This window comes from Microcaecilia unicolor, chromosome 12 (assembly GCF_901765095.1).
Source record: "Microcaecilia unicolor chromosome 12, aMicUni1.1, whole genome shotgun sequence".
NCBI classification, from domain to species: domain Eukaryota; kingdom Metazoa; phylum Chordata; class Amphibia; order Gymnophiona; family Siphonopidae; genus Microcaecilia; species Microcaecilia unicolor.
The window spans coordinates 19,824,450-19,850,701 of NC_044042.1; the positions used below are offsets into that span (position 1 = coordinate 19,824,450).

At 46.9% G+C, this 26,252-nt stretch overlaps 1 protein-coding gene across 2 annotated transcripts in view; it reads right to left on the minus strand.

Moving 5' to 3' along the window:
• The window catches only part of MAPK14 (mitogen-activated protein kinase 14), a 95,654-nt gene that overhangs the window by 44,031 nt on the left and 25,371 nt on the right, over window positions 1-26,252 (minus strand). For both annotated transcript variants that reach the window (XM_030221731.1, XM_030221730.1), the window contains exon 2: window positions 9,566-9,695. In XM_030221731.1, the coding sequence (XP_030077591.1) occupies window positions 9,566-9,695 (130 nt within the window). The remainder of the gene's footprint in view (window positions 1-9,565; window positions 9,696-26,252) is intronic.

Below are 26,252 nucleotides of genomic sequence, written 5' to 3' on the forward strand. Positions count from 1 at the left end.
TGAGCATAGGGGCAGTAACGGATGGAGAAAGAAAAAAAACTGGAGAAAAAGCTCCTTAGGAAGGCACTACTTGCTCTGAAAAGTACTCACACACCAGACGGTGTGTGAAGCTGTGGAAAGCACATCCTCTCCTCACAACGGATTAGAAGAGACTGATGGTCCCGCGCTCTTGCAGAGGGCACTTGCACATATGCAGTGGGGACGCTGTGTACATTCTTGGGGTGATATTGGCTTTTTGTGCTCCTGATCAGGCGACGTGGATGACGTCACCCACATGTGAGAATATGGCCTGCTTATCCTTCGAGAACACAGCAATATCCTTTTTCTTCAGTATAGCCTAATTTGGGAAGAATTTTGGCTGCAGATGAAAAAATAAACCAACTGATGAATCTTAGTTTAACTTCAAAAGAGATATATGATCCAATCTTATTCTATCGCTCCATGATAAGACCACACCTTGAGTACTTTGTGCAATTCTGGTTGCTGCATTTCAAAAAATATATAGTGAAACTGGAGAAGGTACAGAGAAAGGCAACCAAACCGCTCATAAGAAAAGGCAAGGGTTAGGGCACTTCAGCTTGGAGAAAAGATGGCTGAGGAGAGATATGATAGAGGTCTATAAAATCCTGAATGAAACAGATAAATAAGAATCAACTGTTCACGCTTTCAAAAAGTACAAAGATTAGGGGATATTCCATGAAGTTGCACAATAGCACATTTAAAACAAATATGAGAAAATATTTTTCACTCAACCAATAGATAAGCTCTGGAACTCAATGTCGGAGCAAATGGTAAAAGCAGTTAGTGTAGCTGGGTTTTAAAAAGGTTTGGACAAATTCCTAGAGGAAATATCAACAAATTAGTAACAGACCTGGAGAAAGCAGCATAGAATCTTGATACTTTTTGGGACTCTACCAGGTACTTGTGATCTGGACTGGTCATTGTTGGGAACAGGATATTGGGCTACAGGGAACTCTTAGTCTGACCTAGTGAGTCAATTTTGAATCCCACAACATCCACAGCAGACATCAGATTGGATAAAAAGGAAGAGGGAGGGAACCACAAGAGAAGGCAAGCAATACAGGGACAAGTCCTTCTGCTTCACTGTCCTGTTGGCTCCTTAAGCTGCTGCACACTGGTGGAACATTTGTTAATTTTTGTTTAACCATGTTGTCCATAAAGTTGTTAACTGATACAGCTAGGAGCAGTAACCCAAACCAGATGTGGTGACAAAGAGATAAAGAACTCTAATGTAACCCATTGAGGATGTTGCTGGTGCTGTGCCAATGACAGCATTAGTTGACAGTACCTAGATTGAAGGACAATTCATACCCATTTGAACCCCTGCTAGGAATGTGGAGGAAGGAGAAATTAGAACTTACCTGATAATTTTCTATTAGTTCTTCACACTAGGGTTCCAGGACGAGTGGGTAGTTATGTCCATCGACCAGCAGGTGGAGATAGAAAATACAGAACTGAGCACCACTACATAGCTCCCTGCTAGCAGCTCAGCTCCTCAGTCCTCAAGTAAGGAAGAAAGAACACCCAATCAGGCACGTGGTCAGCAACCAACACATCCAGCCCCAAGAACCATCCGAAGACAAGGTCCCTGGAAAACAGGATACAAAGACCGTGCATAGAGCCACCCATTAGGGTGTCGAACCATGGGAGGGCTCCTGTAATAGTGTGAAGAACTAATGGAAAGAAAATTATCAGGTAAGTCCTAATTTCTCCTTCCATTACGTTCATTTCCATTATTCCAGGACGAGTGGGATGTTCAAAAACTATCCCTACGATGGTGGGAAGCCAAACCTGCCACAAGCAGAACTGACACCCCAAATGCAGCCGCTGCCTGCGCGGCCCCCGCTATACCATCATGCTACTGAAGGAAAGCAAAGAAGCCCATGCCTCTGCCCTACAAATATCCATCAGAGAAGACAACGAAGCCTTTGCCCGAGATGTAGTCACACGCCCAGGAGAGTGTGCCTTCCAACAGGAGGAGAAGAGCCTCCCAGACTACAAGCAGAGATCATGGCCACCGTCACCCACCGGGCAAAGGAAGCCATGAGACCCAACTGCTGTTTACCAAACTGCACAAAAGGTCTATACGAAAGGCTGAACACATCGAGAACCTCGAAAAAACACAAGAGAGCCCTGTGAAAGTTCAGAAGCCTGCAAGAGGCATATAGACGACTAAATAAAAAGAAACCAACAAGCACTCAGGCAAGAAGGACGGTACTGCATGAAACGGGACCCCACCTCCAAAACAAAGACAGAGAAAGGGTCCTAAGAAGGAGCCTGAAGTTGCAAGAAGCAACAGGTCATCGGAAGCGCCCTAATAACACCGAGTTCTACGTGAGAACTATCAGGATCACCTAGCGACAGGGCACAAATGGAGATTGCTACAGCACCCGAAGGACCAGCATAAAATCCCATTCGGAAAAGGCACGCGAAGGGCAACGTAAGCGACCCACGCCTCTCTGAAAACGAATCACAACCGGAAGAGCTGCTAAAGAAGAGGTCTGCCAATGACCCTGAAAGCAAGCCAGGGCTGCCACTGGAACCCACAAGGTACCCAGTGCTAGCCCTTGATACTCCCTCCCACAAAAATGCCAGGAAATGGCCCAGGGAGGAAGCAAAGTACTAGCAGGCGCCAAGGAAGAAGAGCACTTCCTAGCCTGCAGCAGGGAAGCCAGGACTGAAACCAATAATCCTTCCTCAGCCGAGCCCTCTCAAGGGCCAGGCCGTAAGACCAAAGGGAGAAGAATCCTCCATGACCACCACCTAACAGAAGAACCTCGAATGAAGGAATCGCATTAGCTTCCCAACAAGGAGCTTCACAAGATCTGCATAGCACTGGAGCCATGTCCAGGCTGGAGAACAGGAGCACTGTATCCCGAAGATCTCCCACTCTCCCCCGCTCCCGGCCTAACTTTGGCATGGGGGAAGGCGTACAGGAGTCCCTCGCTCAAACACAAACGCAGCAGGGTGTCCAGACCCAGAGAGTCCTCTTCCCTGTGACGGCTGAAGAACCGAGGATCAGTGACATAGGAATAGGCCAAGAGAACCAAGCCCAATCAACACATCAGCAGCTGTAACGGCTCGACCGACAGCTTCCAATCGCTAGAAGTCCGAACATGCCTGCTAAGAAGGTCGGTCCTCACGAGAGGGACCCCTCAACACCGCCGAAAGGCACAACAGTTGTCTCTCTGCCTCGGCCGTTAACCAGTTGGGCTCCAGAGCCAGCAGAATGCTAGGAGTCCCCCCTAGCTAGTAGAAGAGGATAGTGCCATAGCAATATCCGAAAAGGCCCAAACCAAAGCATTCCCAACAGAGGGGCAAAAGCCTCCAGAGCTTAGCACACCCCTCACAGCTCCAGAGGGCCAATGCGTCTCTACTGGAAACCAAGAGCCGTGCCAGACGACCCCAGCAAAGGGCCCCCCCAGCCCGAAACCCCACTTCCCAAGGCAGGAGCAGGGAGGGCCTCCCTAGGGTCAAACAACTGGTGAAGCCACAACCACCTCAGGTCTGTCTGACCGCCAGGGGCTGTAACCCTCTGAAATCGGAGACCAGGAGCTGAACAGGGCCCTATAAATTGGCCGCATCCGAGGGCAAGGTACCACTTCCAGGGCCGCTGTCACAGAACCAAGGAGCTGCACAAAATCCCAGGCTGGAAGCTGGGAACGAAGCAGAAGCGAAGAATCCAGTACACTAACTTAAAGCGCCGTCCCTTTGTGAGAAACACTCAAGCTCACAGGGAATCGAAAAGAACACCTAGATGCTCCAAGTTGGTGTGCTGTTGCCAGCCGCCCCCACTGAAATTGAGCACCCAAACCAGAAAAGGAGGCGAACCATTGTTGAAGGAGCCTCTACACAGGCTTGGGAAGAGGAGGCTAGGATTAGCCAGTTGTCCAAGTGCAGGAGGAAACGAAACCTCTGTCTCCGCAGAAAGACTGCAACATGCACAACTTAGGAAAAGGTCCCTGGGCCCGTGAGGAGTCCAAATGGTTGGGACCGGAATTGGAAAAAACCTGCAGAAGCAGCCCCAAGAGAGGAAGGTAATTACGCCTCCCTGGTCTCAAGAGCAGAGACAACTCTCTCTCTGAACGGACGGGAGCACAGACCTCAGGGTCACCATCTGAAAACGGACTCCGGTGGACCCCCTAGAGATCCCAATTGGGTTGCACTGCTTCCATCTTCCTGGGAACCTCAAAATAGGAGAACTGACCAGACCGTGCTCGGTGGGAGGGATGGAAACAATGGCTTCTGCTCTGAGCTGCCAGAGGCCCCCTGACAAGAAGACTGTAAGAAGAGAGGAACTACTGGAGGGGAGAACTCCAACTGGAAGCCATCACCCAGAATAACCAGCGCCAGAGTTGAGGAAAAGGTAGACCACACGTCCCGAAAGGCCTGAAGCGGTCCCCTGTAGGCCCGGAGGGACCATCTGGCCAGGCTATATTGGGATTGCCAGGAAACAGCAGCCACTCACTCTGAGTGCCCTGCTGGCTCTCCGTCCCCAGAAGGAAGATTGCCAGGCTCGAAACTGAGCCCTCTGGCCAAAGGTCTGATGACCAGACCTACACAAGGAGCTGTCATGAAATAGGGCACCTGCTGAGTCCACAAGGCAAACAGAGGAACAAGGAATGTCTTCTGGAGGACGCTGGGGTCCGCTTACCCAGCTCCTGAACCAAATTGCTGAGGTCATTCCCAAAAAGAAATGTGTCTCAAAAGGGTAACCTGACCACGCAGGCCTTTGAAGTGGCAACGGTCACCCACGTCCGCAGCCAGAACTGACGCCTCGCGGGCAGCGTCAAAGACATGCCTGTGGCTGAAAAACTGACATACACAGTGGCCATCAGACAAGCTAAGCCCCCCTCCATCCAGGCAGCCCGGGACTGCCCCGGGAAAAGGACTGCTGATGTCACTGCAAAGAGGCCTGTGCCACCAAAGGGCTACAAATAGAAGCCTGCAGCTCCAAAGCAGTCACCTCAAGGTGTGCTGGAAAGCCCATTTCGGCTACCTATGTAGCAGATCCCTCAAGGCAAGGCCGCCAACCACCGAGAGGGTAGTACTCTAGGTGACTGCAGACACCGAGTCCAACATAGGTAAGGGAACATCTCCTCCTTCTGGCACCAGAGAAAAAGGACAGGCCATGGTCCTCCCAACCTGTAGGCCTGTGTCAGACGCACTCCACCTTGCTGCAAGCAGGACCCGAATGTCCAGGTGAATGGAGAAATACCCTGGATGGTCGGTCCCCTGAGGCTCTTCATAAGGCTAGCCGCCTGACTACCTTCCGGAAACTCCGCAAGGGAGTGCTGCAAGTGCCTCTAAAATCAGGGGCCACCTAATAGCAGCCCAACTGCAGCAAAATCTGAGACGAAGTCTCCACGGGGCAGCAGTCGCGATCCCCTGGGAACAAGCAGGAAGATCCCCATCTCCTCTCTCTCCCTGGAGCTGCCAGCCTGCTGGAGAAAAGGCTCCTAGCACCAGCCCAAGGTCCGATGGAGCAGACGAAGGTTGGCCCTGACCCAGGGCCCGCCCGCCTGAAGGGACCCCCACCTACACAGCTGACTGCACAGGGGCTTCACTTCTGCCAAAAATCAAAATGGCCGCCATTCCTGCCTCCTTCTGAGGAGAAGCACCAAGGCCCTGCACTGGAGACCAGAGCTGAAAGAAACGTGCTGCTGTGACCGAGCGCGCCCTGTATGTGCGAGCCCTGAATCAGCTCCTCCACTTGGGAACCGGACTGCACACCATGCAGCGGCCCAAGGAGGAACAGTGCTCACTGCAAGTCGGGCAGCAGGTCACACACTAAGCGGGGGTTGCCATGGCCAGAGACTGCCGCTGCGCGGGAAAACATGTGGCGCACCACGCTACACACCCGGGTTTTTTTTTTTAACCGGAGCACAGCACAAACAAGCAAAAATAAGACAGTTTTCTGTCTTCGGAGGAATCACAGTCCGTTTGTATCTGCCAAAGACCTCAAGGAGCACTTGTGAGATTTCAACCAGGCTCCCCTGGTTCTCACTCCACTGATCTAATCATTAAACTGCTCCTTCACTTCCTCCAGCTCCTCCACTTCCTCCATGGTTTTATTTTTATATTTTTTTGTAGCACTGACACACAGTGCTCCCATCGATGTCCCAAGGCCTGAAGCACAGCAAAGGACCCACCACCCTGGGTAAATGTAAAGAGCACAAATAAAACTGCAATCTATGTTAATCTTATAAAATGGTGACATGGTGGTATATTTAAAATTTAATAGATGGGGGTGGGACCTCCAGGTGCCTATGTTATGTCTACATATGTGAAACTAGATGCCTCCAGAATATAAAATATCAATGCACATGAAAAGTCTGAAAGAACAGCAGATCTAGAGTCAAGTTTGAGTTACTTACAATTTATTTGTTGCATTTGTATCCCACATTTTCCCACCTTCTTGCAGGCTCAATGTGGCTTACATTATGCCGTAATGGCGATCACCATTTCCAGAATGGGAAATACAAAGTGGTATTACATTAAAGTTCATAAATGATAGAGTAAATTACAGAGTAAGTTAGATAATCAGTTCATTTCCAGCGTGAGAAATAAGGTTGTAATGCGTTAACGTTCATTAATGCCAGAGTGACTAAGCAGTCAGGTATAGAGAGTTCGGGTTTGTCTGGTTCTGGTAAAGTTTCGTGGTCTGGTATTTAGGTATTTAAAACTTTATTACTTAAAAAGGTATAAAAAGAGATGATACACACACACAAACCACACCAACATATTTACACATTATATCTTCCGGGTACTGCTCTGGCACCACATATGCAGAGCACGGATTCTAGTGAAAGTTGCTACTTCTCTTCCATCACTGTGTAGTGCTATGTCCAGGTTCAGTAATGGGGACAGATTTATAAAATAAAAACTTACAATGCAGAGAATGTAAGTTAATCTTCAACTTGAAATCAAATGAAGCTAGCACATGCTTGCAACTGTACTGACAAGGGCAAGTATACTGCCTGCCACAAGTAAACAGATAGTAGTGTATTTAACAGCTGTTACATATTAACTCCATGTTACAGGCTGTAATTTAGCCAATTTTGAGTATAACACATCTGCATATAGCTACAAAAATGTTTACGGAAGCAACAAGCAGACAGCCTTGTAACTCTTTCAATGCCGGCAAAAGAACTGGAATTACTGTACATGGGAATGTCAAGATTCAGAAAGATGATAGGCCTGGCCAAGGACCTTTACAATCTGTTCTATGCTACTGGTACACCATAAATATAAAAAATAAAAATAAAAAAAGGGAGGGGGAATGCAACTAGTAATTTAAAAATTCAAAAGTTTTATAAAGGCAATCATCTGAATAGGATCCTAACCTGCTTTGGGGGTCTGGTACGTCAACAAGAGAGGGGAGGAGGAGAAATGGTGAAATCTGGACTTATTAATTTCCTTTCCAGACCAGACCAGATGAGCGAGATATCCCCCTGCCAATAGATGGAGCCAGGGGGAAAAAAAACCCCAGCTCAGAGCTCACTTCAGAGACCCCTGTCAAAAGGTTCACAGGACTGCCCCACCAGAACAGACTGATCCTTGCCCTGGATGTGAGCAGGAGAGAATGACAGAAATCCTGAGGGCAGTGTCAACAACAGGGCTTGTTGTAGCAGACGCATGTGAATCATCTCCCACGGCACCACCTCTAGAGTCACAGCCATTGAACCAATGGGCTCCGGAAGAACACACAACCAGCACAAATGCCTTTGGAACACCTCTGCCCACTCCTCCAGAAGAAAAAAACATCCCTCTGAATGTGTTGAAGCAGATCCCGAGATACTCTATGGACCGAGACAGGACCAGATGGCTATTGAGCCAGTTCACTTCCCAGCCAGGGATTCTAGAAGGAAAATGACCTGCAAGGAAGCCAATCTGTCCTCTGAAGCCGAATTGGCCTAGAACTGCAAGTCGTTCAGGTGAGGATGAAGACAAATAATCCCGACACTGGAGATGTGCAGCCACCATCCCCATGACCTTGGAAAACATGCAGGATGCATTAATCCAGCCAAAGAGCAAGGCCTGCAAAACTGAAAGTGCCACCCCAACACATAGAAATGCAGGTATCTCTTGGGATGATCTACAATGGGGAAGTGGAGGTAGGTCTCCAGGACCTGCAGGGAACTCAAGAACTCCCCCAGCCACACCAAGGCAATGACTGAGAGAAGTGTTTCCATCTGGAAGTGCTGGGGTCACACACAAACATCCACCCCCTTGAGGTCTACTATAGGAACCACCCCTCTTCAGGACCATGAAATAGATGGAGTACCTGTCCAGGCCACGCTCCACTGGCAGAACTGGTTCCACTGCTCCTATATCGCAGAGCTGCTGAAGGGTAACAGCAGCCAAGTACTTTAGAGCCAACTCGCAGGGGTAGGTCATGAAGGCGTCCAGAACCGGATGGGCAAACTCCATGGAGTATCCCATCTCAACCACCAGAAGAACCCCCTAATCTGAGGTGATGTGGACCCACTCACTGCGAAGAGAAAAGGCCTGCCTCCCACCAGAAACAACAAGGGGCACCCTCACTGGGCAGACTGAACAGCCCAGCAAGCTTGGGGCCTCGAAAGGAGCCCTGCTTGAAGGACCTACTCTGTCCCTATCTGGGCTGAAGGGCGTAAAGTGGACCTGAAGCAGCCCACCCCTCTTGAGGTCAAGTCAAGAGGCAGGGAGATAATTATTTATAAGATGTGTCAATTTCCAGCCTACACTTCACAAACCCTGCAGAAAACTGACAGATGAATGTTGCCAGAGCTTGGGAGGATACTGGCAGCTGGCCTAAAATGCTAAGCAGAAAAATTAGGACACAAAATGTGCTTATAGCACCTGTGAGAATCCCTTCTTGCCATTTAAAGAAAGAGGTGAGCAGCTGCAATTAAGCTCTTCATCTTCCTTTACTCTGAGCTAAACCTTAAGTCACGAGAAATAAAATATTTGCTGTCCTTTACACAAAATGCTCAGGGAGTTCCAGGTTAAAGGCTTCCCTCCTAAACCAATGGGTCTTGAGTGATATGGTCACACTGGCATATAATACTGGATGAACAAAATAGATGGGGAAAAAAAGTCTTAGCACATAATCTGTGACACAAAACTTCCAAGAAGTTCCTGAAACTGTGCCTCTGCGTCATTACACAGCCCCCTCCAAATAGTATTTCTCCCATCTCCCAATACCACTCTGAAAAGGTAAATGCAGTATTCCTTGAGAATAAAATATATAAATCCTAAAATTCATTCAGATACTCACCCAAGGACAAAATTCATGCAATCCTTACACCCCTTCCCAGGGACAAATGCAAACAAATTACACGTTTCAAAGAAAAATAACTGTGTCAAAGACAGATAGTGTGGACATTTAAGATTCCCAGAACACGATCAGTTTCAGCACTCAAAATTCATGGCATTCTGCCCCAACTTGCAAACTTGCTGGAGCTTGAAAACACTTTCTATCTGAATGCTGAACAGTGTGTTACAAAGACATAGCTCTGTAGCTTACTTAGCCATTTCCATGCCATTTCCCCAAACTCACATTTTCATGTTTCATATGCTTGAGCAGTCGCAGCTCTCGGTAGGTTCTTTTAGCATGGATGATAGACTGAAATGGTCGGGACAGCTTCTTTACAGCTACCCGAAGACCAGTTGTTAGGTCAAAAGAAGAACTGCAAAGGGAAAGAATGGACAAAAACACTCTTTCAAAATATAATTTAAAGGAATGACCAGAAACATAATGCAATCTTTACAGTTAAGGTGCCCCTCTTGTGATATACAACACATATCTAATTAATCTGTATTTTCAGCTAAAAATCAATTTTACACATTTATCACACAAGAACAATAGCTTTTATACTCAGTCTGTACTCTCCCTATTTAGGACATCAGCAAATAGCCAACTGTCCGATGACACAAGCAAAAACACAGCTTTATATTCACAAACTATTTTTTTTTTATTTTTTATTATTAACTTTTCTTTACATAACATCAACCCAGACTAACATTGCAATCTAGTCATTTCATCACAAACTATTTCCTCTTTGCATGAGCTGTAATTTTGTCAAATGGATATTTGATCCAAAAGCCATTAGGCAAGAGTAACAAATGTCCTAACGTTCCACTTTTCTAGGGCACATTAAAGCAGTAGTCTGACATCAGCAGACATGCTTTCATTATTTTTTTTCTTTACATTTAAGCACCAAGTCATCACACCCAACAGATTTAGGAGAAACAAAATACCATGAACTTTCTGTAGAACTACTGTAGCTTAAGTTTATTTTGTTATCCAACCATCTTGCAAAGTTTTCAACAACAACAAAAAAAACTGGTAACATGCCTAGCTGCATTTCTGCTGCAAAGTTTGGAAACAAAACAGAGGTACATCCAGAGACTACAAAATTGGGGGGGGGGGGGGGGGGGGGGGGGGGGGGGGAACTTTGGTGGCACATGCTGTACAATGTTATCTGGAGGACTTTGGTTCATTTCCCAGACTGGCAGTGCTGCAGAAGCTTGTGGCCCGCAATTAAAGGATTACTGCTGCAATGCCTAGGCTGAACTGGGAAAAGGGTATAAAAATAGGAGAAACCTCTCAAGTAAGCTTCAAATGAAGGTTTATTGAGCTGTATTGCTTGTTCTGATAGAGTTGAAAGCCAGGAGGAAACAACTGGGGAGGGGGGCGGGGAGGGAGATTCACATTTTTACAATTTTCCAAGTCTTATTCACAAACAAATAAAAAGAAACAGTCCTACAGGCTTTCAGAGTGTGCTGAATATCCAGTTTCTGCTGCAGGGTGCCTTGTATCAATGTAAGCACAGAAGGTAAAATTAGTTCTTACCTGATAATTTTCTTTCCATTAGTCCCAACAAATCAATCCAGAGACTTGTGGATTATGTCCCTCTACCAGCAGGTGGAGATAGAGAGAACTTCAGAGGTTTACTATATGTGGTCATGTGCAGTCACCATAACTTCAGCATTGTTGATACCAAAGCAGTGGATGACGAAAGAGGAAGTCCTCTCCGGCCTGCATAAAGCCCATGTAAGCTCATCAACCACTCCTGTGGGAGGGTAACAGAAGGTTTCCTTTATGTTTTGATTTGTTTTGCCTTTTTTTTGTAGCCAAAAATCAAATGAAGGAAGCTGATGAAACTGAGGCAACTAGAAGAAAACACTCAACCCAGAACAAAGGGCAGGCCTCTGGATTGATCTGTTGGGACTAATGGAAAGAAAATTATCAGGTAAGAACTAATTTTACCTTCCATAGCGTCCCAAGATCAATCCAGAGACTTGTGGGATGTACCAAAGCAGTCCACAAGTGGGGCAGGGTACTACAACTTCAGCAGACTGGAGCAATGATCCACAGGCCACGGTCACATGCGCTGCCACGTCAAATCTGGAATGCCTAGCACTGCCATACCAAGCCTGCAAAGCCTGGCATGGGAAGGACAGCAGATCAAGTGAGTGAACTGCAAAAAAGCCATCCACGGCAGGACAGTGGACCAAGTGGCAGAACTGCAAAGGGCAGCCACGGAAGCCAGACAGGGCACAGAAAAGGAAATAAACTGCGCTCAGGAAGAAAGCGCTGCCACCCGCAAAGGGAGAGACTGTCCCATACAGAGGCCAGCTGAAGAAATTGCCTCTCAGCCAACGGCCACTGCGGCTCTTGAAACCAGATCCCCTTTCTTGTGACCAACCAGAGGACAATATGAGAGTATGCCGGGAGGCATTTCTGCTCAGCAGGTCAGGAATCTGATGATCCTACCGCAGTGTGTTTTGTAAGGAGTCGCTACCTTCCTATATACCTAGAGCTCTCCAGGTTCTGAATATGTCTGCCTCTGATCCTGCCACAGCTACATCTGGTGAGCACTAGAAGACCGCTACAGTTTTTAGCAGTGCACAAGGCTATGTAGGAAGTCACTTCTGCTCAGTGGGTCATCCCAGGCACTGCCCCACTATGCAGAGGCGAAGCTAGGTGGGGTGCAAGGGGAGCAGCTGCTCCCCTAAAAGGATTTTGAATAAAATGGCACTTATGCGGAACAGCTCTTCAGCATCACACTGACGCCTATTCTACAAAAGGTCTGCTCATCCTGACATCAAGACCTCTATGCCCACATTTGCCAATCTAAAAATGGCGAGCCTTCCTATGGTACCTTCCTATGGTCCCGAGCAAAGCAAGAAGCAAAAAGTTGACCAACGGAACTCGCTGGTCACTTCCAAATAGTATAGGGAAGAGAAAAAAGATGGAATGGGATGGAAGGCAGAAACCACTGTATGCAGAAAAGACAGGATTGTGCGCCCGTCACCAGTAGAAATCCAGAGGATCTCAAGCGGGTGAAGTTGGGAGTTCCGAGAACCTGCCTGGACTGGATCGCTAAAGAAAACTAGGCTGCCCAGGACGATAGCCCTAGTGTCGTAAAGATAAAGGCGAGTCTGACCCGACTGAAAAGAACTTGTAGACATGTCCTCAGGAAGACGTTTGAGTCTATAAGTCACCCAGGTCTTCCACCAACTTCATGGAGTCCTCAAACAATAGTTGCCCTGAAAAGTGAGCTGAACCAGCCACTGTTAAAAGCTGCATTCGCCACCCAGCAGCGCAAGCACATCAAATGACAGGCTGTGACCGCCAAAAACGTCTGTTTATTTGGCACTCGAAACAAATCATAGAAGAAAACTGGCAATTAAGCCGGCCTCGACTCTACATCTGGCAAGTGAGGAGGCGATTGACCGTCTGCCTTCTGGAAGGGATCCGAAATCTGTTGCCGCCAGCTACGGCACACCCTAGCAGCCTACAAGTTGCAGATAGCCACCTCCAGGGAGAGAGAACTGAAAAATCAGCAGAAATCACCCACTGAGACTAAGTTGGCTTGAAGGGAGCCATAGAGATGGGAACCAAAGCAGAGGAGGAACCCCTCGGCCCCATGGGGGAATGTCCAAAAACAGAGAACCATGTGCCCATAACTTGAACCTATTCCCATATCCTGGACCTGTTAGGAAAAGTAAAACCTGACTTGGGTTGGCATCTGTTGCTGAGGAGCAAAAGAAAGAAAGGCCTTCCCAAGCTTATATGGAATAGCACTCCCCGAAAAGCCAAGATTTATGAGGGAAACAACTGACTCTTGGTGACACTGATTACCAATCCTAAGGACTGAAGACGAGTAGGTATCTTGGATGAAGTTTGCAGAGTCTCTTGATAGAGAGAGCCGAGAGCCGCAAATCAGCCAGTCACGAGGTATGGATGAACCTGCAATCCATCCTCTCGAAGTAAATCTGTCACTACCACCATGACCTTGCAAAAATGTCCTCGGCAACATGGAAAGGCTGAATGACATGGTCATAAATCGCTAAGATCCCTCTACAGCAAGGAGCACTGGGAATATGAAAGTAAGTTTCCTTGAGGTCCAGGGAGGCTAGAAACTCCCCACCAGACAGAACTATTACACACTGCAAGGTTCCCATTGTGAAAAGTTGAACCGTAAACACCATAGACTCTTATGATGTCCAAACTCAGCTGGAAGGAAGCTCCCTGGTTGGAACTACAAAGCAAAGGGAACAACTTCCCATTCCCTAATTGCAACTGGGGACAGACTCAACTGTGCCTAAAGGAAGAAACGATGGCCAGGTGGCAAGAACTGTTTGAGCTTGCATGTAGACTCCAAGAAAAATCTGTAGTGAAGTCCAGGTTGTAACTGTGCGATAGAAAAACTAAGACACATTTGAGCTGAGGTAATCTTGATTCACTCCTCCTGAAAACAGTACAGGAGTCCTGCCTGAGGAGTGAACTGAGACTCCATCATTGGAAGATGCAGCAGGCATAGGATGACCTGGAGTTGAAACAGAGCTCATTCTACCAGCAGCCAGGTGGCTTGTCGGTGAAAACCCTGAAAGTGGTTTTCCTGGCCCAACAAAACCTACAACAAAACCAAGTGGATTAAAAACCATCCTTAAACTCGTCCCCTGGCAATCTCCGAGACTTAGAAGTCCCTCAGGCCTTTATCCAACTGCCCAGATCTTCTCCAATCCCAAGATTACTTCCAAAAGGCAGGTTGCCAAATGTGACTTGGAAGCCACATCAGTGGTCTGATGCCTAAGCCAGCGCTAACTTCTTGCAGATAGGGACAAGAATTGGCTGGTGTGACTGTGCACTATAACTACTGTGCATTGAAGCTAACAAGTGCGGCTGAGAACCAGAGACAGATGGTGTAGCAGAATATGTCTGTTGCAACATTGCATACTACAGATAGCAAGCTGCAGTGGGTTGTGAAGCAGCACCCCTAGAGCTCTGTGCTTACTCTCAGCTGATAGCAACAACTATTAAACTACCTCTACATTGAAGTAGCTCCTGGACCACTCCTCATGAAATTTAGGTACTCCATACCATGAAAAGATGCCAAAAATACCACAGAAGCAATTAGAGGTACCGGGTACACTGCAGATATCGGGGGTAGCTGAGGCTAGTATGCAAGGGTGTGGCCAATCTCAGTGTGCAAAGAGAGAGAGAAGGGAAATCTTTAGTACAGTAGAGTTCTGATAACTGTTCCAGTCATGCAAGAACTGCTTAGCCAGGCAAGCAATAAGAGAATGAAATAAAATATGCCCCACTGGAAACCTAGCTGAGCCCACAGTTTCTAATAGGATGGATAAAACCAGCCTTGAACCTGTAAACCTTCAGGCTGAAAGGCCAGCCACCTCCTGAATAAAACTAGTTTGATGTAAACAGTACACACAGAGCAAATGCCACCAGGGCAGCACAGAGGGTGCAGGATTACCATGGAAACAGAGAGAAACCTGAGAGGCCTGCACTAGCCTCAAAATGTAACATTTCTCACAGAAACATGGAGTCAACAGCCCTAAGCCTGACTACTAAACAAACTGTACTGCCATGCTCTGAGAAAGGGGAAGAGGGAAAGAGTGAAAAACCTAGAGTAGGATCCCTTCTATTAATGATGTACACACACCCTGAACCTCATTAAGGAGGGTCCAGCAATATTCTTAGTGGAAATCACCAAGTGAAGCACAGGCATCTCTACCAGAAGACTTTCAGATAGTCAGTACTTTTAACGCTCTCGCTGCCACAGAACAGCTGCAGGGGACTAATGGGTCTCCGACCTCGCCCCTTGAAAGCTGTGGGAGACCCGAGGACTCCCACAAGAGTCTGCAAACCTCCCCAGGCCTCCTTTCTTAGAAGCCCTTAAATAACAAATATGTAAAGCCTACATATAAAACTGCCTGAATCGCAAGCAAATCAGGCCCCAGGGGAGCGCTGGGGCTTCAGCATCACCATGTGGAGTGGCAAGAAAGATGGCACCATCAAGCGTGCACGCATACCCAAGAAAACAACTGCCCTGCGCCCACCAAAATGAGCTGGGAGGGAAGGAGCACACCGCTCCACGGAGCTAGGCTGTACAGTGGATCTCTAGCACGGGAAACTGCAGCATTTTTTTTTTAAGGCAGGAGAGGACGCTGGAGCAAAAGAAACCTCAGACTCTTTTTAAAGTCAGGAGAGTGAAAAACAACCCCAGTCAGGCAAAGAGGAGGGGTTGAAGGGGGAGGAAGGGAGGGACCTGGCACCACCAGGTGTGCACCCAAGTCCCAGGACCGGGACACCTCTGACTCCAGAAGCTCAACTAGACCCAGGGGACCAGGCCAGGGGCCAATCAATCCAGAGCTGCACCGATATGACCATCCACCTGCTAGATAGAGAGAATACTGAAGTTAAGGTGACTGCTCATGACCACATATAGTAAACCTCTGAAGTTCTCTCTATCTCCACCTGTTGGTACAGGGACATAACCCACAAGTCTCTGGACTGATCTGTGGGACGCTATGGAATGTGTAAATAGGTCTCTTTCAAATCCAAGGCAGTGAGAAACTCTCCTGGCTGAACAGAGGAGATCACCGATCGAACTGTCTCCATACGGAAGTGACGAACCCGGAGGCAATCATTCACTTTCTGGAGGTCGAGGATAGGCCTGAAGGCGCCCCCTTTGCGAGGGACAACAAAGTAAACTGAATACCGGCTGGTTCCCCATTCGGTTCGTGGAACAGGAACCACCCCCCCCCCCCCCCCCCCCGATATCCAACAGCGCTTGAAGGGTATCCTGAACAGCCTGGTTCCTGGAGGACGTTAACACAGTGAGACTCCAAAAATCCGTCTCCAACGGGAAAGGCAAACTAACTTGTAGCCGTCTTTTATAATATCCAAGACCCACTAATCGGACGTTATAGTGGCCCACACCTCGTGATAGAGGGACAGCCGACCCCCTATAGCAGAAGTCGAGGAATGGACCTGTGCCCCATCATTTGGGAGGCCTACTGGTAGCCCAAGTTCTGTTGGCAGCTCCAGACGATCTCTTATCGTTCCGAAAAGGCTTCTGCTGGAACCAGGAACGCTGAAAGGAAGAAGTATGACCTGGATGATAACGGCGCATCTTATGAAATCGAAGTCTAGCAGCATTAGATTTAGGAGCAGACCTAGTCCTGTCCTCAGAGAGATGGTGAGATTTAGAATCTCCCAAATCCTTAACTAGCTTTTCTAGATCCTCCCCGAAAAGCAACTTCCCATGAAAGGGAAGCCTCATGAGACACTACTTAGAAGCCATATCAGCAGCTCAGTGACGCAGCCAAAGCAAATGCCGGGCTGACACCGCCAGATGCATCTGTTTGGCCGAAGCCCTGACCAAATCATAGACAACATCCGCTAAATAAGTAAACACCAGCTATCGGAGCAGCAGCCAAAGACCCAGAGGTCGAATTCTGTTCTTGATCCAGACTCTGTTGAAACCAGGCCAGAGAAGCTCTGGCCGCATAAGAACTACAAACAGCAGCCTGTAAGGTTAACAAGGCCACCTCAAAGGAACACCTAAGGGAAGCTTCAAGCCGTCTGTCCTGCATGTCCTTAAGTGCCACTCCCCCTTCTACCGGGAGAGTGGTTTTCTTCTTGACAGCAGTCACCAAAGCGTCCACCTTAGGCAGAGAATAGGTCTCCAGTGAAGAGGGAGCCACCAAATAGAGGCGAGTCATCGCCCTAGCCAGTTTTAAAGACCCCTCAGGGTCAGCCCACTGAGCGGAAATAAGCTCTTGAATAGACTCATGCATGGGAAAGGCCCTAGAGGGTTTCCTCATGCTTGCCATCCGAGGATTAACCGCAGCCGCGGAAAGTTCCTCAGGATCAGAGATATTAAGAGCTGCTAAAGCTTCATAGATGAAAGAAGCTCCTCACAATGAAAAATGCACACAGCAGCAGGATCATCCTGCTCCCCTAGCAGAGGCTCACCCTCCTCAAAGTCCTCCAATTTAGAGGGTCTAAAGGATTCCCCAGACCCCATCACCAGTGAAGGTGGGGAAGACCCAGGCACCCTGGACTCCCCATCAGGGAGAACAGACAAACGTCTGCGTTTAGCAGCCCTGTCCTCAGCAGACAAAGGAAGACTATAATCTTCCTGAGAAGCAAGGGCCTCCCTAGGTTCAAAAGCGGACTTAGGGAAAGGAGTCCCAGAAGGCATACCCCTCCTGAGCAAATAAGCCTGGTGTAATAACAAAACAAAATCGGGGGAGAATCCCATCTCAACCACAGCAGGTCAAAAAGCACCAAGAGGCACTGCAGCGCCACTGCTCCCCGTAGCCGTCAAAGCAGGAAGGCAGGAAGACTCCAGAGAAGAAAAAAGCGCGGGCTCTAAAGGCGCCTTCAAAAGCGCTGCAGAACCACGGGCCACGTGGTCCAAAACATGGGCAGAGTCACTACTCAGCTCCTCCGCCTCTGCCGTCACTTCAGCGCAACGTGCCACGCAGAGACCCGCTGCCGAATGGCGAGAGCCGCAGTGGGAACACCTCTTCACTGCCTCTGCTACCATAACCGATGCAAATGCACTCGACGGACCCCGCTGCCCTGACCACAAGAAGAAGCGCGAGGTACTCACCGGCACCGGAGGAAACCGTATGGAACGGCTGTCACTCTCCCGGGGAGCCCAAAATGGCGCTCCCGTCCTTCCCACAGCTTGAAAGAAAGCTGAGTCAAAGCAGCCCGATTCCTGCAGAGAAAAACAAATTCTCTGTTTCACACTCTGCACTTTAAGCAAGACTTAAATTGGCTGCCAGCTGCACAAGGTGTGATTAGAGATTTTTTTTTTTTTTTGCAGCAAAGAGGGTAGCAACAGGAAGAGAGGGAGAGAGGGGTAGAGGTAGGACAGGGACCTGCAGCAGAAGTATGTCCTTAAGGTCGGCACCCTCAGCCAGACGCCCCCACACTCAACTGGCCAAAGGGCCCAGGAGAACCCCAAGAATTCAGGAACTGGTAGGGATCCATCCACCACCTGCTGGAGATAGAGATATACTGAGGAGACAGGGAGCTGGGTGTCCAGGGTCACTGCTTTCAGCGTTCTCTATCTCCACCTGCTGGTAGGCGGATACAACCCACCAGTTCCTGGATTCATCTGCTGCTAATGCTAAGGAAGCACAGTAGATATATTGCAGAAAACTAAAATAGGTTACACAGCTTAGAAGTTATTCAAGCTTATGATAAAAATTACCTGCTTCAAAATTCAAATGCTTTTTGGGAGGTGCTACTCAGGGAGCAGTCTTACTACCATACAATTTACAAGGACACTATGTTCTTAATAACACAATCACTGGTGACTCAACTGTGCATACATCAGGAGAACCCATACTACAAACAGCCAAGTGAGCTACTGCACCAACAAATGCTTATTAAAATAAAAGCAATAGTAATAACTTGAAAATGTGAAATTGGACCTTGCTTATTCTTGGCCTTTACTGCTCCTTCTTGTGTTCCTACTCCAATGTATTTTGCATTTAAAAATGTTATTTCTGGTAGAATATACATGGTGTGCGCACAAACTTCTTTCTTACAAAACATTATCTATATATCTTTATATAGTTTTACAACCCTTCTCAAATTTCAAAGTGAAAACCTATTTGATCGAGTTTAAAGTGTTACGATTCTTAGCCACAATTCCTTGACCTGCTGACTAAAAGCAGAATATTCAGTCCCCGACTGAATTGCTGAACCACCACAATTTATACAAACATCTCATATGCACTCAGAACATAGCACTTGGAAGGAATGGAAAAGCTGCATCCTGCTGACAAACACCAAGAGACCAATGCAGAAAGCTACCACAAGCTAGCTGTATGGTTGCCACAGGTTGTACAAGCACATTAGTGACTACGTAACAGAGAGGGGTTGAGCACAGGTATTAACTCACACAGCATTAAAATGAATAGTAATGAGGCCATTAAATATTCCACTGAAATGCACAGAAACAGTGACGTTTGAAGAATGCGCAACGCAAGAAATTTGCCATATCTGTGAAACAGAGAAAGGTTGAGAGAATTTCATGCTCTTTCTGCAATTTAAAATGCCTCATTTTTGTTTTTTCCAGCCAGAACTGCATCTGCAACATCACAGACAGGAAGTAACTGTAACGAAACAGGGGACTTATGTCTAACTTCTCCTGTAAAAGTATGCCATATCTGTTCCCTAGTGCATTTCCCTTGTTTGGCCAGCAGATGGTGACTGTCTTTTTTTTCCAAAGCTGTTACAGAAATGACAGTTTCTTCTCGCCTAAGCTGCACGGTAATCTTTAGTCTCAGACAGGGAGAGGAGAGAGAAAGATCTCTTTACAGAGGCCCTGTGAGCAGTTATGTTTTATAACCTGTGAGCAACTATAACTCCTGAACTCCCAAGGTACTATGCTGTATTTTCAGCATTTTTTCCTCTTATCTGTCACTGTTCAATTTCCTGACAATAAACCTTATTAGTTTATTGACTCTGCTGTCTGGGACTAAGAATCCTGGTGGTTTGTGTTTTGGTATGTGGATGCTTTCTGGGAACTGTGGGACCCCTGGGATTGTGGCCCCGGTGTCCTTAGAAACCATCAGGGAAATAACTTGCGGGTAGGAGAGTCGCCAAGAGGCAAGTGGGACTTAGCAGGCGGTTGGAAGGGTATGCCAGTGTAGAGCACATGCGCAGGTGGTAGTGTGCATGAGCAGTGCTGGGACAGACCCTTTAGGTGACCGCAGGGTTTAATTCCCTAAGTGGGCTCTTGGCGTTTCGTGCCATTACATCAAATCTCCAGAAACCACTACTGCTGACTTCCTCGATATGATGGCAGTTCTAGGATTCACTCAGGTGATCAAATCTCCGACCCATGAAAAGGGCTATATGCTAGACTTTGCAAAGGGGTCAACAATATCTTTCAACTCAAGGCTGGTGATATTGAGAACACCCCTATCATGGACTATCATTTTCTAATCAAATTTTTTATTAAGGACTATATAAAATAGATTGGCTCAATGAAAGCTTGGAAAGAAATTCTAGACATGAGAAATCTGACAACTTCCTAGAGACCATGTCCTATCCCCATGTGGATGAAAACACGATAGACATTATCAGAACAGGTTGATATCTGGAATGCATATTTAGAAATGGAATTAGAAAAAATGGTCCCTGTAAAGAAGGTCCTATGCTCTATGCACAAACGTTCCCCGTAGTTCTTCCTAGAACTATGGGTCCTTAAACATCAAGGACGTCAACTAGAAAGAAAATGGCGAAAATCTCACCTAGATGAAGGCAAGCTCAACTGCAAGAAGGCAACATACCGCCAGGCCTCAACAGTCACCAGAAAGCAATATTTCTCTCCACACATTGAACAAGCTGCAAATTCAACCAAACAACTATTTAAAATAGTGAACAATCTACTGCAAACCTCACAACAGAACCAGACTTCCCTGTCATAACTAAAAGGCAATGATTTTGCCAAATACTTTGCCAACAAAATTAAAGTATTAGCATTTTTACCCTATGGATGCTGGATGTATGGAAGGAGATTGTTCTAGAATGTGTGTGTCTTTCCTATTACTGATGGCATTCCTTTCCATATGCATTTTTATTTGTATTATAAACCACTTTGACTATAAGAAAGGTGGTATATCAAGTATTTTAAACTATTAAAAGGTATCCACCAGGACCTACAGATAGTCTCATCAAAGCTCCCACCAGTTAATAAAGAGAACACTCCCTCTCACCCACCATGCATAGCTATCTGGGACTCATGCTACCAGGTCACAGAGGAAGCTCTTGAAAAAAAATCCTGAAATGTCTATTGCCTACAGCCTGCCCTCTTGACCCCTGGCCAGCAAAGATAGTACAAGGAGCGAGCATAGGCCTCATTGAATAGGCCATTAAAACTGTTAACTCCTCTCTTGTGGAAGGGCAGCTGCCAAAACTAAAAACAGCTGTGGTGCACCCCCTACTGAAAGTGTTAATTTGACCAGGACAAACTCGAAAACCACTGACCAGTCTCTAACATTCCTTTCTTGGCAAAGCTTATAGAACAGTCTGTATTCAACTCAACAACTGGCTAATTGAAAGTAATTGGCTAGACCCATATCAGTCTGGCTTCAGCTCTGGATACAGAACAGAGACAGAAACCCTGACAGGGCATCTGTTGCAGGATTTCACAGCAGCTTTTGGACACTGTGGATCATATTATGCTTACAAGGCTGGCAGAAACAGGTATCAGTGGCACAGTATTTACATGGTTAAAAACTTATTTGTCAAACAGACAACTGGCTCTGTTCAGCAATAGTACATCATTACCATGAAAAATGAACTGTGGGGTGCTACAAGGATCCATACTCTCTCCAATTTTATTTAATATCTACCTCAAGCCTCTGGCTGAGTTGCTTTAGTCGATGGACACAAAATTCTCTATGTTGATTTTATTTGTATCCTACATTTTCTCACCTATTTGTAGGCTCAATGTGGCTTACATAGTAACGGAGAGGCCTTTGCAGGCTCCGGTGTGAATAAATACAGGGTGATGTTGTGGTAAGATCAAGTTCATGTGGCAGAGCCACATTAGGGAATCGGAGAATGGAAGAGCTATGTTATGTCCATTACGTGCTTTAGTTTGGTTGTGTTGCAGAGATTAGGCATTTAAGTTGGATCGGTAGAGTATGCCTTTTTAAACAGGTTGGTTTTTAGTGATTTCTGGAAGTTTAGGTGGTCGTACATTGTTTTCAAGGCTTTTGGTAATGTGTTCCACAGTTGTGTGCTTATGTAGGAAAAACTAGACACATAAGTTGTTTTGTATTTAAGTCCTTTGCAGCTTGGGTAGTTCAGATTTAGATAAGATCGTGTTGATTCGGATGTATTTCTAATTGGTAAGTCGATCAAGTCTGTCATGTAACTTAGGGCTTCTCCGTAGATGATTTTGTGAACCAGGGTGCAGGTTTTGAAGGCGATGCGTTCTTTGATTGGGAGCCAGTGTAGTTTTTTGTGGAAGGGTTTTGCGCTTTCAAATCGCGTTTTACCAAAAAGTGGAGGAGTGACCTAGTGGTTAGGGTAGTGGACTTTGGTCCTGGGGAACTGAGTTCAATTCCCACTTCAGGCACAGGCAGCTCCTTGTGACTCTGGGCAAGTCATTAACCCTCCATTGCCCCAGGTACAAATAAGTACCTGTATACAATATGTAAGCCGCATTGTGCCTGCCATGAGTGGGAAAGCGCGGGGTACAAATGTAACAAAAATAAAAATAAAATATAAGCCTAGCTGCCGTGTTTTGAGCGGTCTGAAGTTTCTTTAAGGTTTGTTTTTTACATCCCACATAAATTCCATTGCAGTAATCTAAGTGGCTTAGTACCATTGATTGTATCAGGTTGCGAAATGTTTCCCTCGGAAAGAACTGCTTCACGCGTCTGAGTTTCCACACTGAGTGGAACATTTTCTTTGTTGTGGATGCCACTTGGCTCTCTAGTGTTAAGTTACGGTCTATTGTAACACCGAGGATTTTCAAGCTGTCTGAGATAGGAAGGGTGTGATCTGGGGTGTTGATACGTGGGGATGTCCACGCTGTGTTGGGATGAGAGGATGAGACAATGAGTTTTTTCTTTATTGAGTTTTACATGAAATGCATTTGCCCATGAATCCATGATGTTCAGGCCAAGCTTGATTTCATTGGTGATTTCTGTCAGTTTGGTTTTGTAAGGAATGTATATTGTAACTTCTAGTAGCGCTATAGAAATGATCAGTAATATAGTAACATAGTAAATGACGGTAGATAAAGACCTGAAAGGTCCATCCAGTCTGCCCAACAAAATAAGTTCATTTTACATGTAGTAGTAGTACTCATACCCACTGAACCAGATCTACCCACAGCTTTGAGTAAACTGACTGGCTATCTAACTGCAACTCATGAATGGGCAAACAACAACTCTGCCTGAACACAAGCAAAACAGAGATACTCTGAGTACCTAAAACAAGTGGACAAATACCCGACTTCAAAATACCTTTTGGGGAGTATGAACTCCCTCTAAAATCAAAGGTCAGGAATCTTGGGATACGCGAGACTCATCACTTACTTTGGTCCCACAACTTCAAATAGTCTCTATCACCTGTGGAAACTACAAAATCTCTTTCCATATATTGAAAATACGAGCCTGACCACAAGGGTCAATGCCATATCACCCCAACTGAACTACTGTAGTGCCCTGTACAGTGATCAAACCAGAGTTTTTAATAAGCTCCTATTCAGATTGCTGCATCATGACTGATAGAAGGTTGCAAGCAGTGTGACCACATCACACTCTCCTGCAAAAACTACACTGGCTACCAATACCTTAGAGAACTAAATTAAGAATAAGTTAGCCCTCTACACACCTTTGAGCATATTCAAAAGCATGGATAATGAGACAAAGCCAAAATGGATTTAGTGAAGGGAAATTTTGCTTCACCAATTTACTACATTTCTTTGAAGGGGCGAACAAACATGTGGATAAAGGGTGAGCCGGTCAATACTGTATCTGGATTTTCAAAAGGCATTTCACAAAGCACTTCATGAAAGACTCCACAGGTAATTGGAGTCAAGGGATAGGAGGTACTGTTCTAATTTGGATTAAAAACTGGCTAAAGGATAGACAGTAGGGTTAAATGGTCAGTATTCTCAATGGAGAAGGGTACATAGTGGGGTTAACCAGGGGTCTATGTCGGGACCACTGCTTTTTAACATATTTGTAAATGATCTAGACATGGGAATAACTAGTGAGGTAATTAAATTTACCAAAGTTATTCAAAGTTGTTAAATCGCAAGAGGATTGTGAAAAATTGCAAGACGACCTTACGGGATTGGGAGACTAAGCATCCAAATGGCAGATGATGTTTAATGTGAGCAAGTGCAAAGTGATACATGTGGGAAAGAGGAACCTGAACTATAGCTACATGATGCAAGGTCCCGCGTTAGGAGTCACTGACCAGGAAAAGGATCTAGGAGTCATCAATGACAATACTTTGAAACCCACTGCTCAGTGTGCTGTGGCGGCGGCGGCAAAAAAAGCAAATAGAATGTTAGATATTAGGAAAGGAATGGAAAATAAAAACGAGGATGTTATGCCGCCTTTGTATTGCTCCATGGTGAGACCGCACCATGAATACTGTGTGCAATTCTGAGCACCACATCTTAAAAAAAATATATAGTGGAATTAAAAAAGGTAGAGAGAAGGGCAACAAAAATGATAAAGGAGATGGGACGACTTCCCTATGAGGAAAGGCTGAAATGGCTAGGGCTCTACAGCTTGGAGAAAAGACGGCTGAGGGGAGATATGATAGAGGTCTATAAAATAATGAGTGGAGTGGAATGGGTAGACGTGAATCGCTTGTTTACTCTTTCCAAAAATTCTAGGACTAGGGTGCGCGCAATGAAGCTAAAAAATAGTACATTTAAAACGAATCAGAGGCATAGAGGGCATCAGCTAAAAATGACAAGGCCGACTCCATGCACGGTGCAACCTCAGCGAGGGACTCCGCACCATACACGGGCTGTTCCACTGCCTGTTGTAACCAAGAGAAGCAGGCTCGAGGAGCATAAGAACTGCAAACAGACGCCCTTAAGGCTAGGCCCGAAATCTCAAAGGATCGTTTTAGCGCTGATGCCAGCCGCCGATCCTGAATGTCCTTCAGGGCGACCCCCCCCCCTCTACTGGGAGTGTGGTCTTTTGGTCACCGCCGTGACTAAGGCATCCACTTTAGGCATCCCAAAATGGGCCAACTGCTCCTCACTCAGAGGGTAAAGATGCCCCATCGCCCTGGCCACTTTCAAGGGCCCCTCAGGGTCAGCCCATTAAGCAGAAATAAGCTCTTGGATGGAGTCATGCAAAGGAAAGGCACGAGCAGACTTCTTAGTACTCGCCATCCTCGGATTGCCAGAGGAGGCCTCGCCTAGAACAGGGTGATCAATAGAGAGGGCCTGTAAGGCATCAGAGGTAAGTGCTGGCAGCTCATCGCGGTGGAAAATCCGAACCGCAGTGGGATCATCCAGATCCAGTGGCAAACCAGCTCCTTCCTTTGGCTCTTCAGACCACGAAGGCCTGCCAGATCCCTCAGAGTACCCACAGCCCGAACACAGGGGGGAAAAAGGGGGAGCGCCACTCTTCAACGGGGAATTTACCCGTCTATGCTTAGCGTGCATCCAACGCTCAGGGGCATCCACGTCTGGCATCAGCCCCGGGCCATCATCAGTCGGAGTGGAACCAGGTAGCAAAGCAGTGTCAGACACCTGCGACAGAGCTCTTTTCAGCATGAAGGCTTTATGTAAAATAAGCACAAACTCGGGGGAGAAAACTCACCCTGACCTCCCGTCTCCGAATTAGGAGCCACAGGGAACGGAGCTCCTCTGGTAGCCTCGGCCCAAGGCGCCCCTCTGCTCTCAGACTCCTCCGCAACCGCGGGGGTCGAGCCATGCGGCGCTTCCAAAATGGCGCCCGCTGCCAGCTCCATCGAGCGGGAAGAATCATCGCTTGCCATGCTCGAACTGGCTCTACCATCTAAACAGCACGTTTTACAGAGCCCCGCTGCTGATCTGCATTTGCCACAATGGGAACAGCGCTTAACTCCCTCAGCAGCCATCGCTGAAAAACGGCGGAATAAAATTCAAAATGGCGGCTTTGCACCAAAATCACCCCGATCGGAACGCCATCCGCGGGCCCTCCCCAGAGGAGCTGAGTACCGCTCTTACCTCAAAGGACCGAGTGCACGAGCTCTGGTCACGCTGCACAGTCAGAAAAAGTCTCAGAAATAGAAGCGCTGAAAAGCGCGGGTTTTTTTTAAACGCTGTGAGGAACGTTGGAGGCAAACAGCTACAGAGGCACTCCGGAGGCAGAAGAGGGTGGGAAAGGGCAAACCTATATGCCTGCATCCACACAGGGGGAAAAGTAAG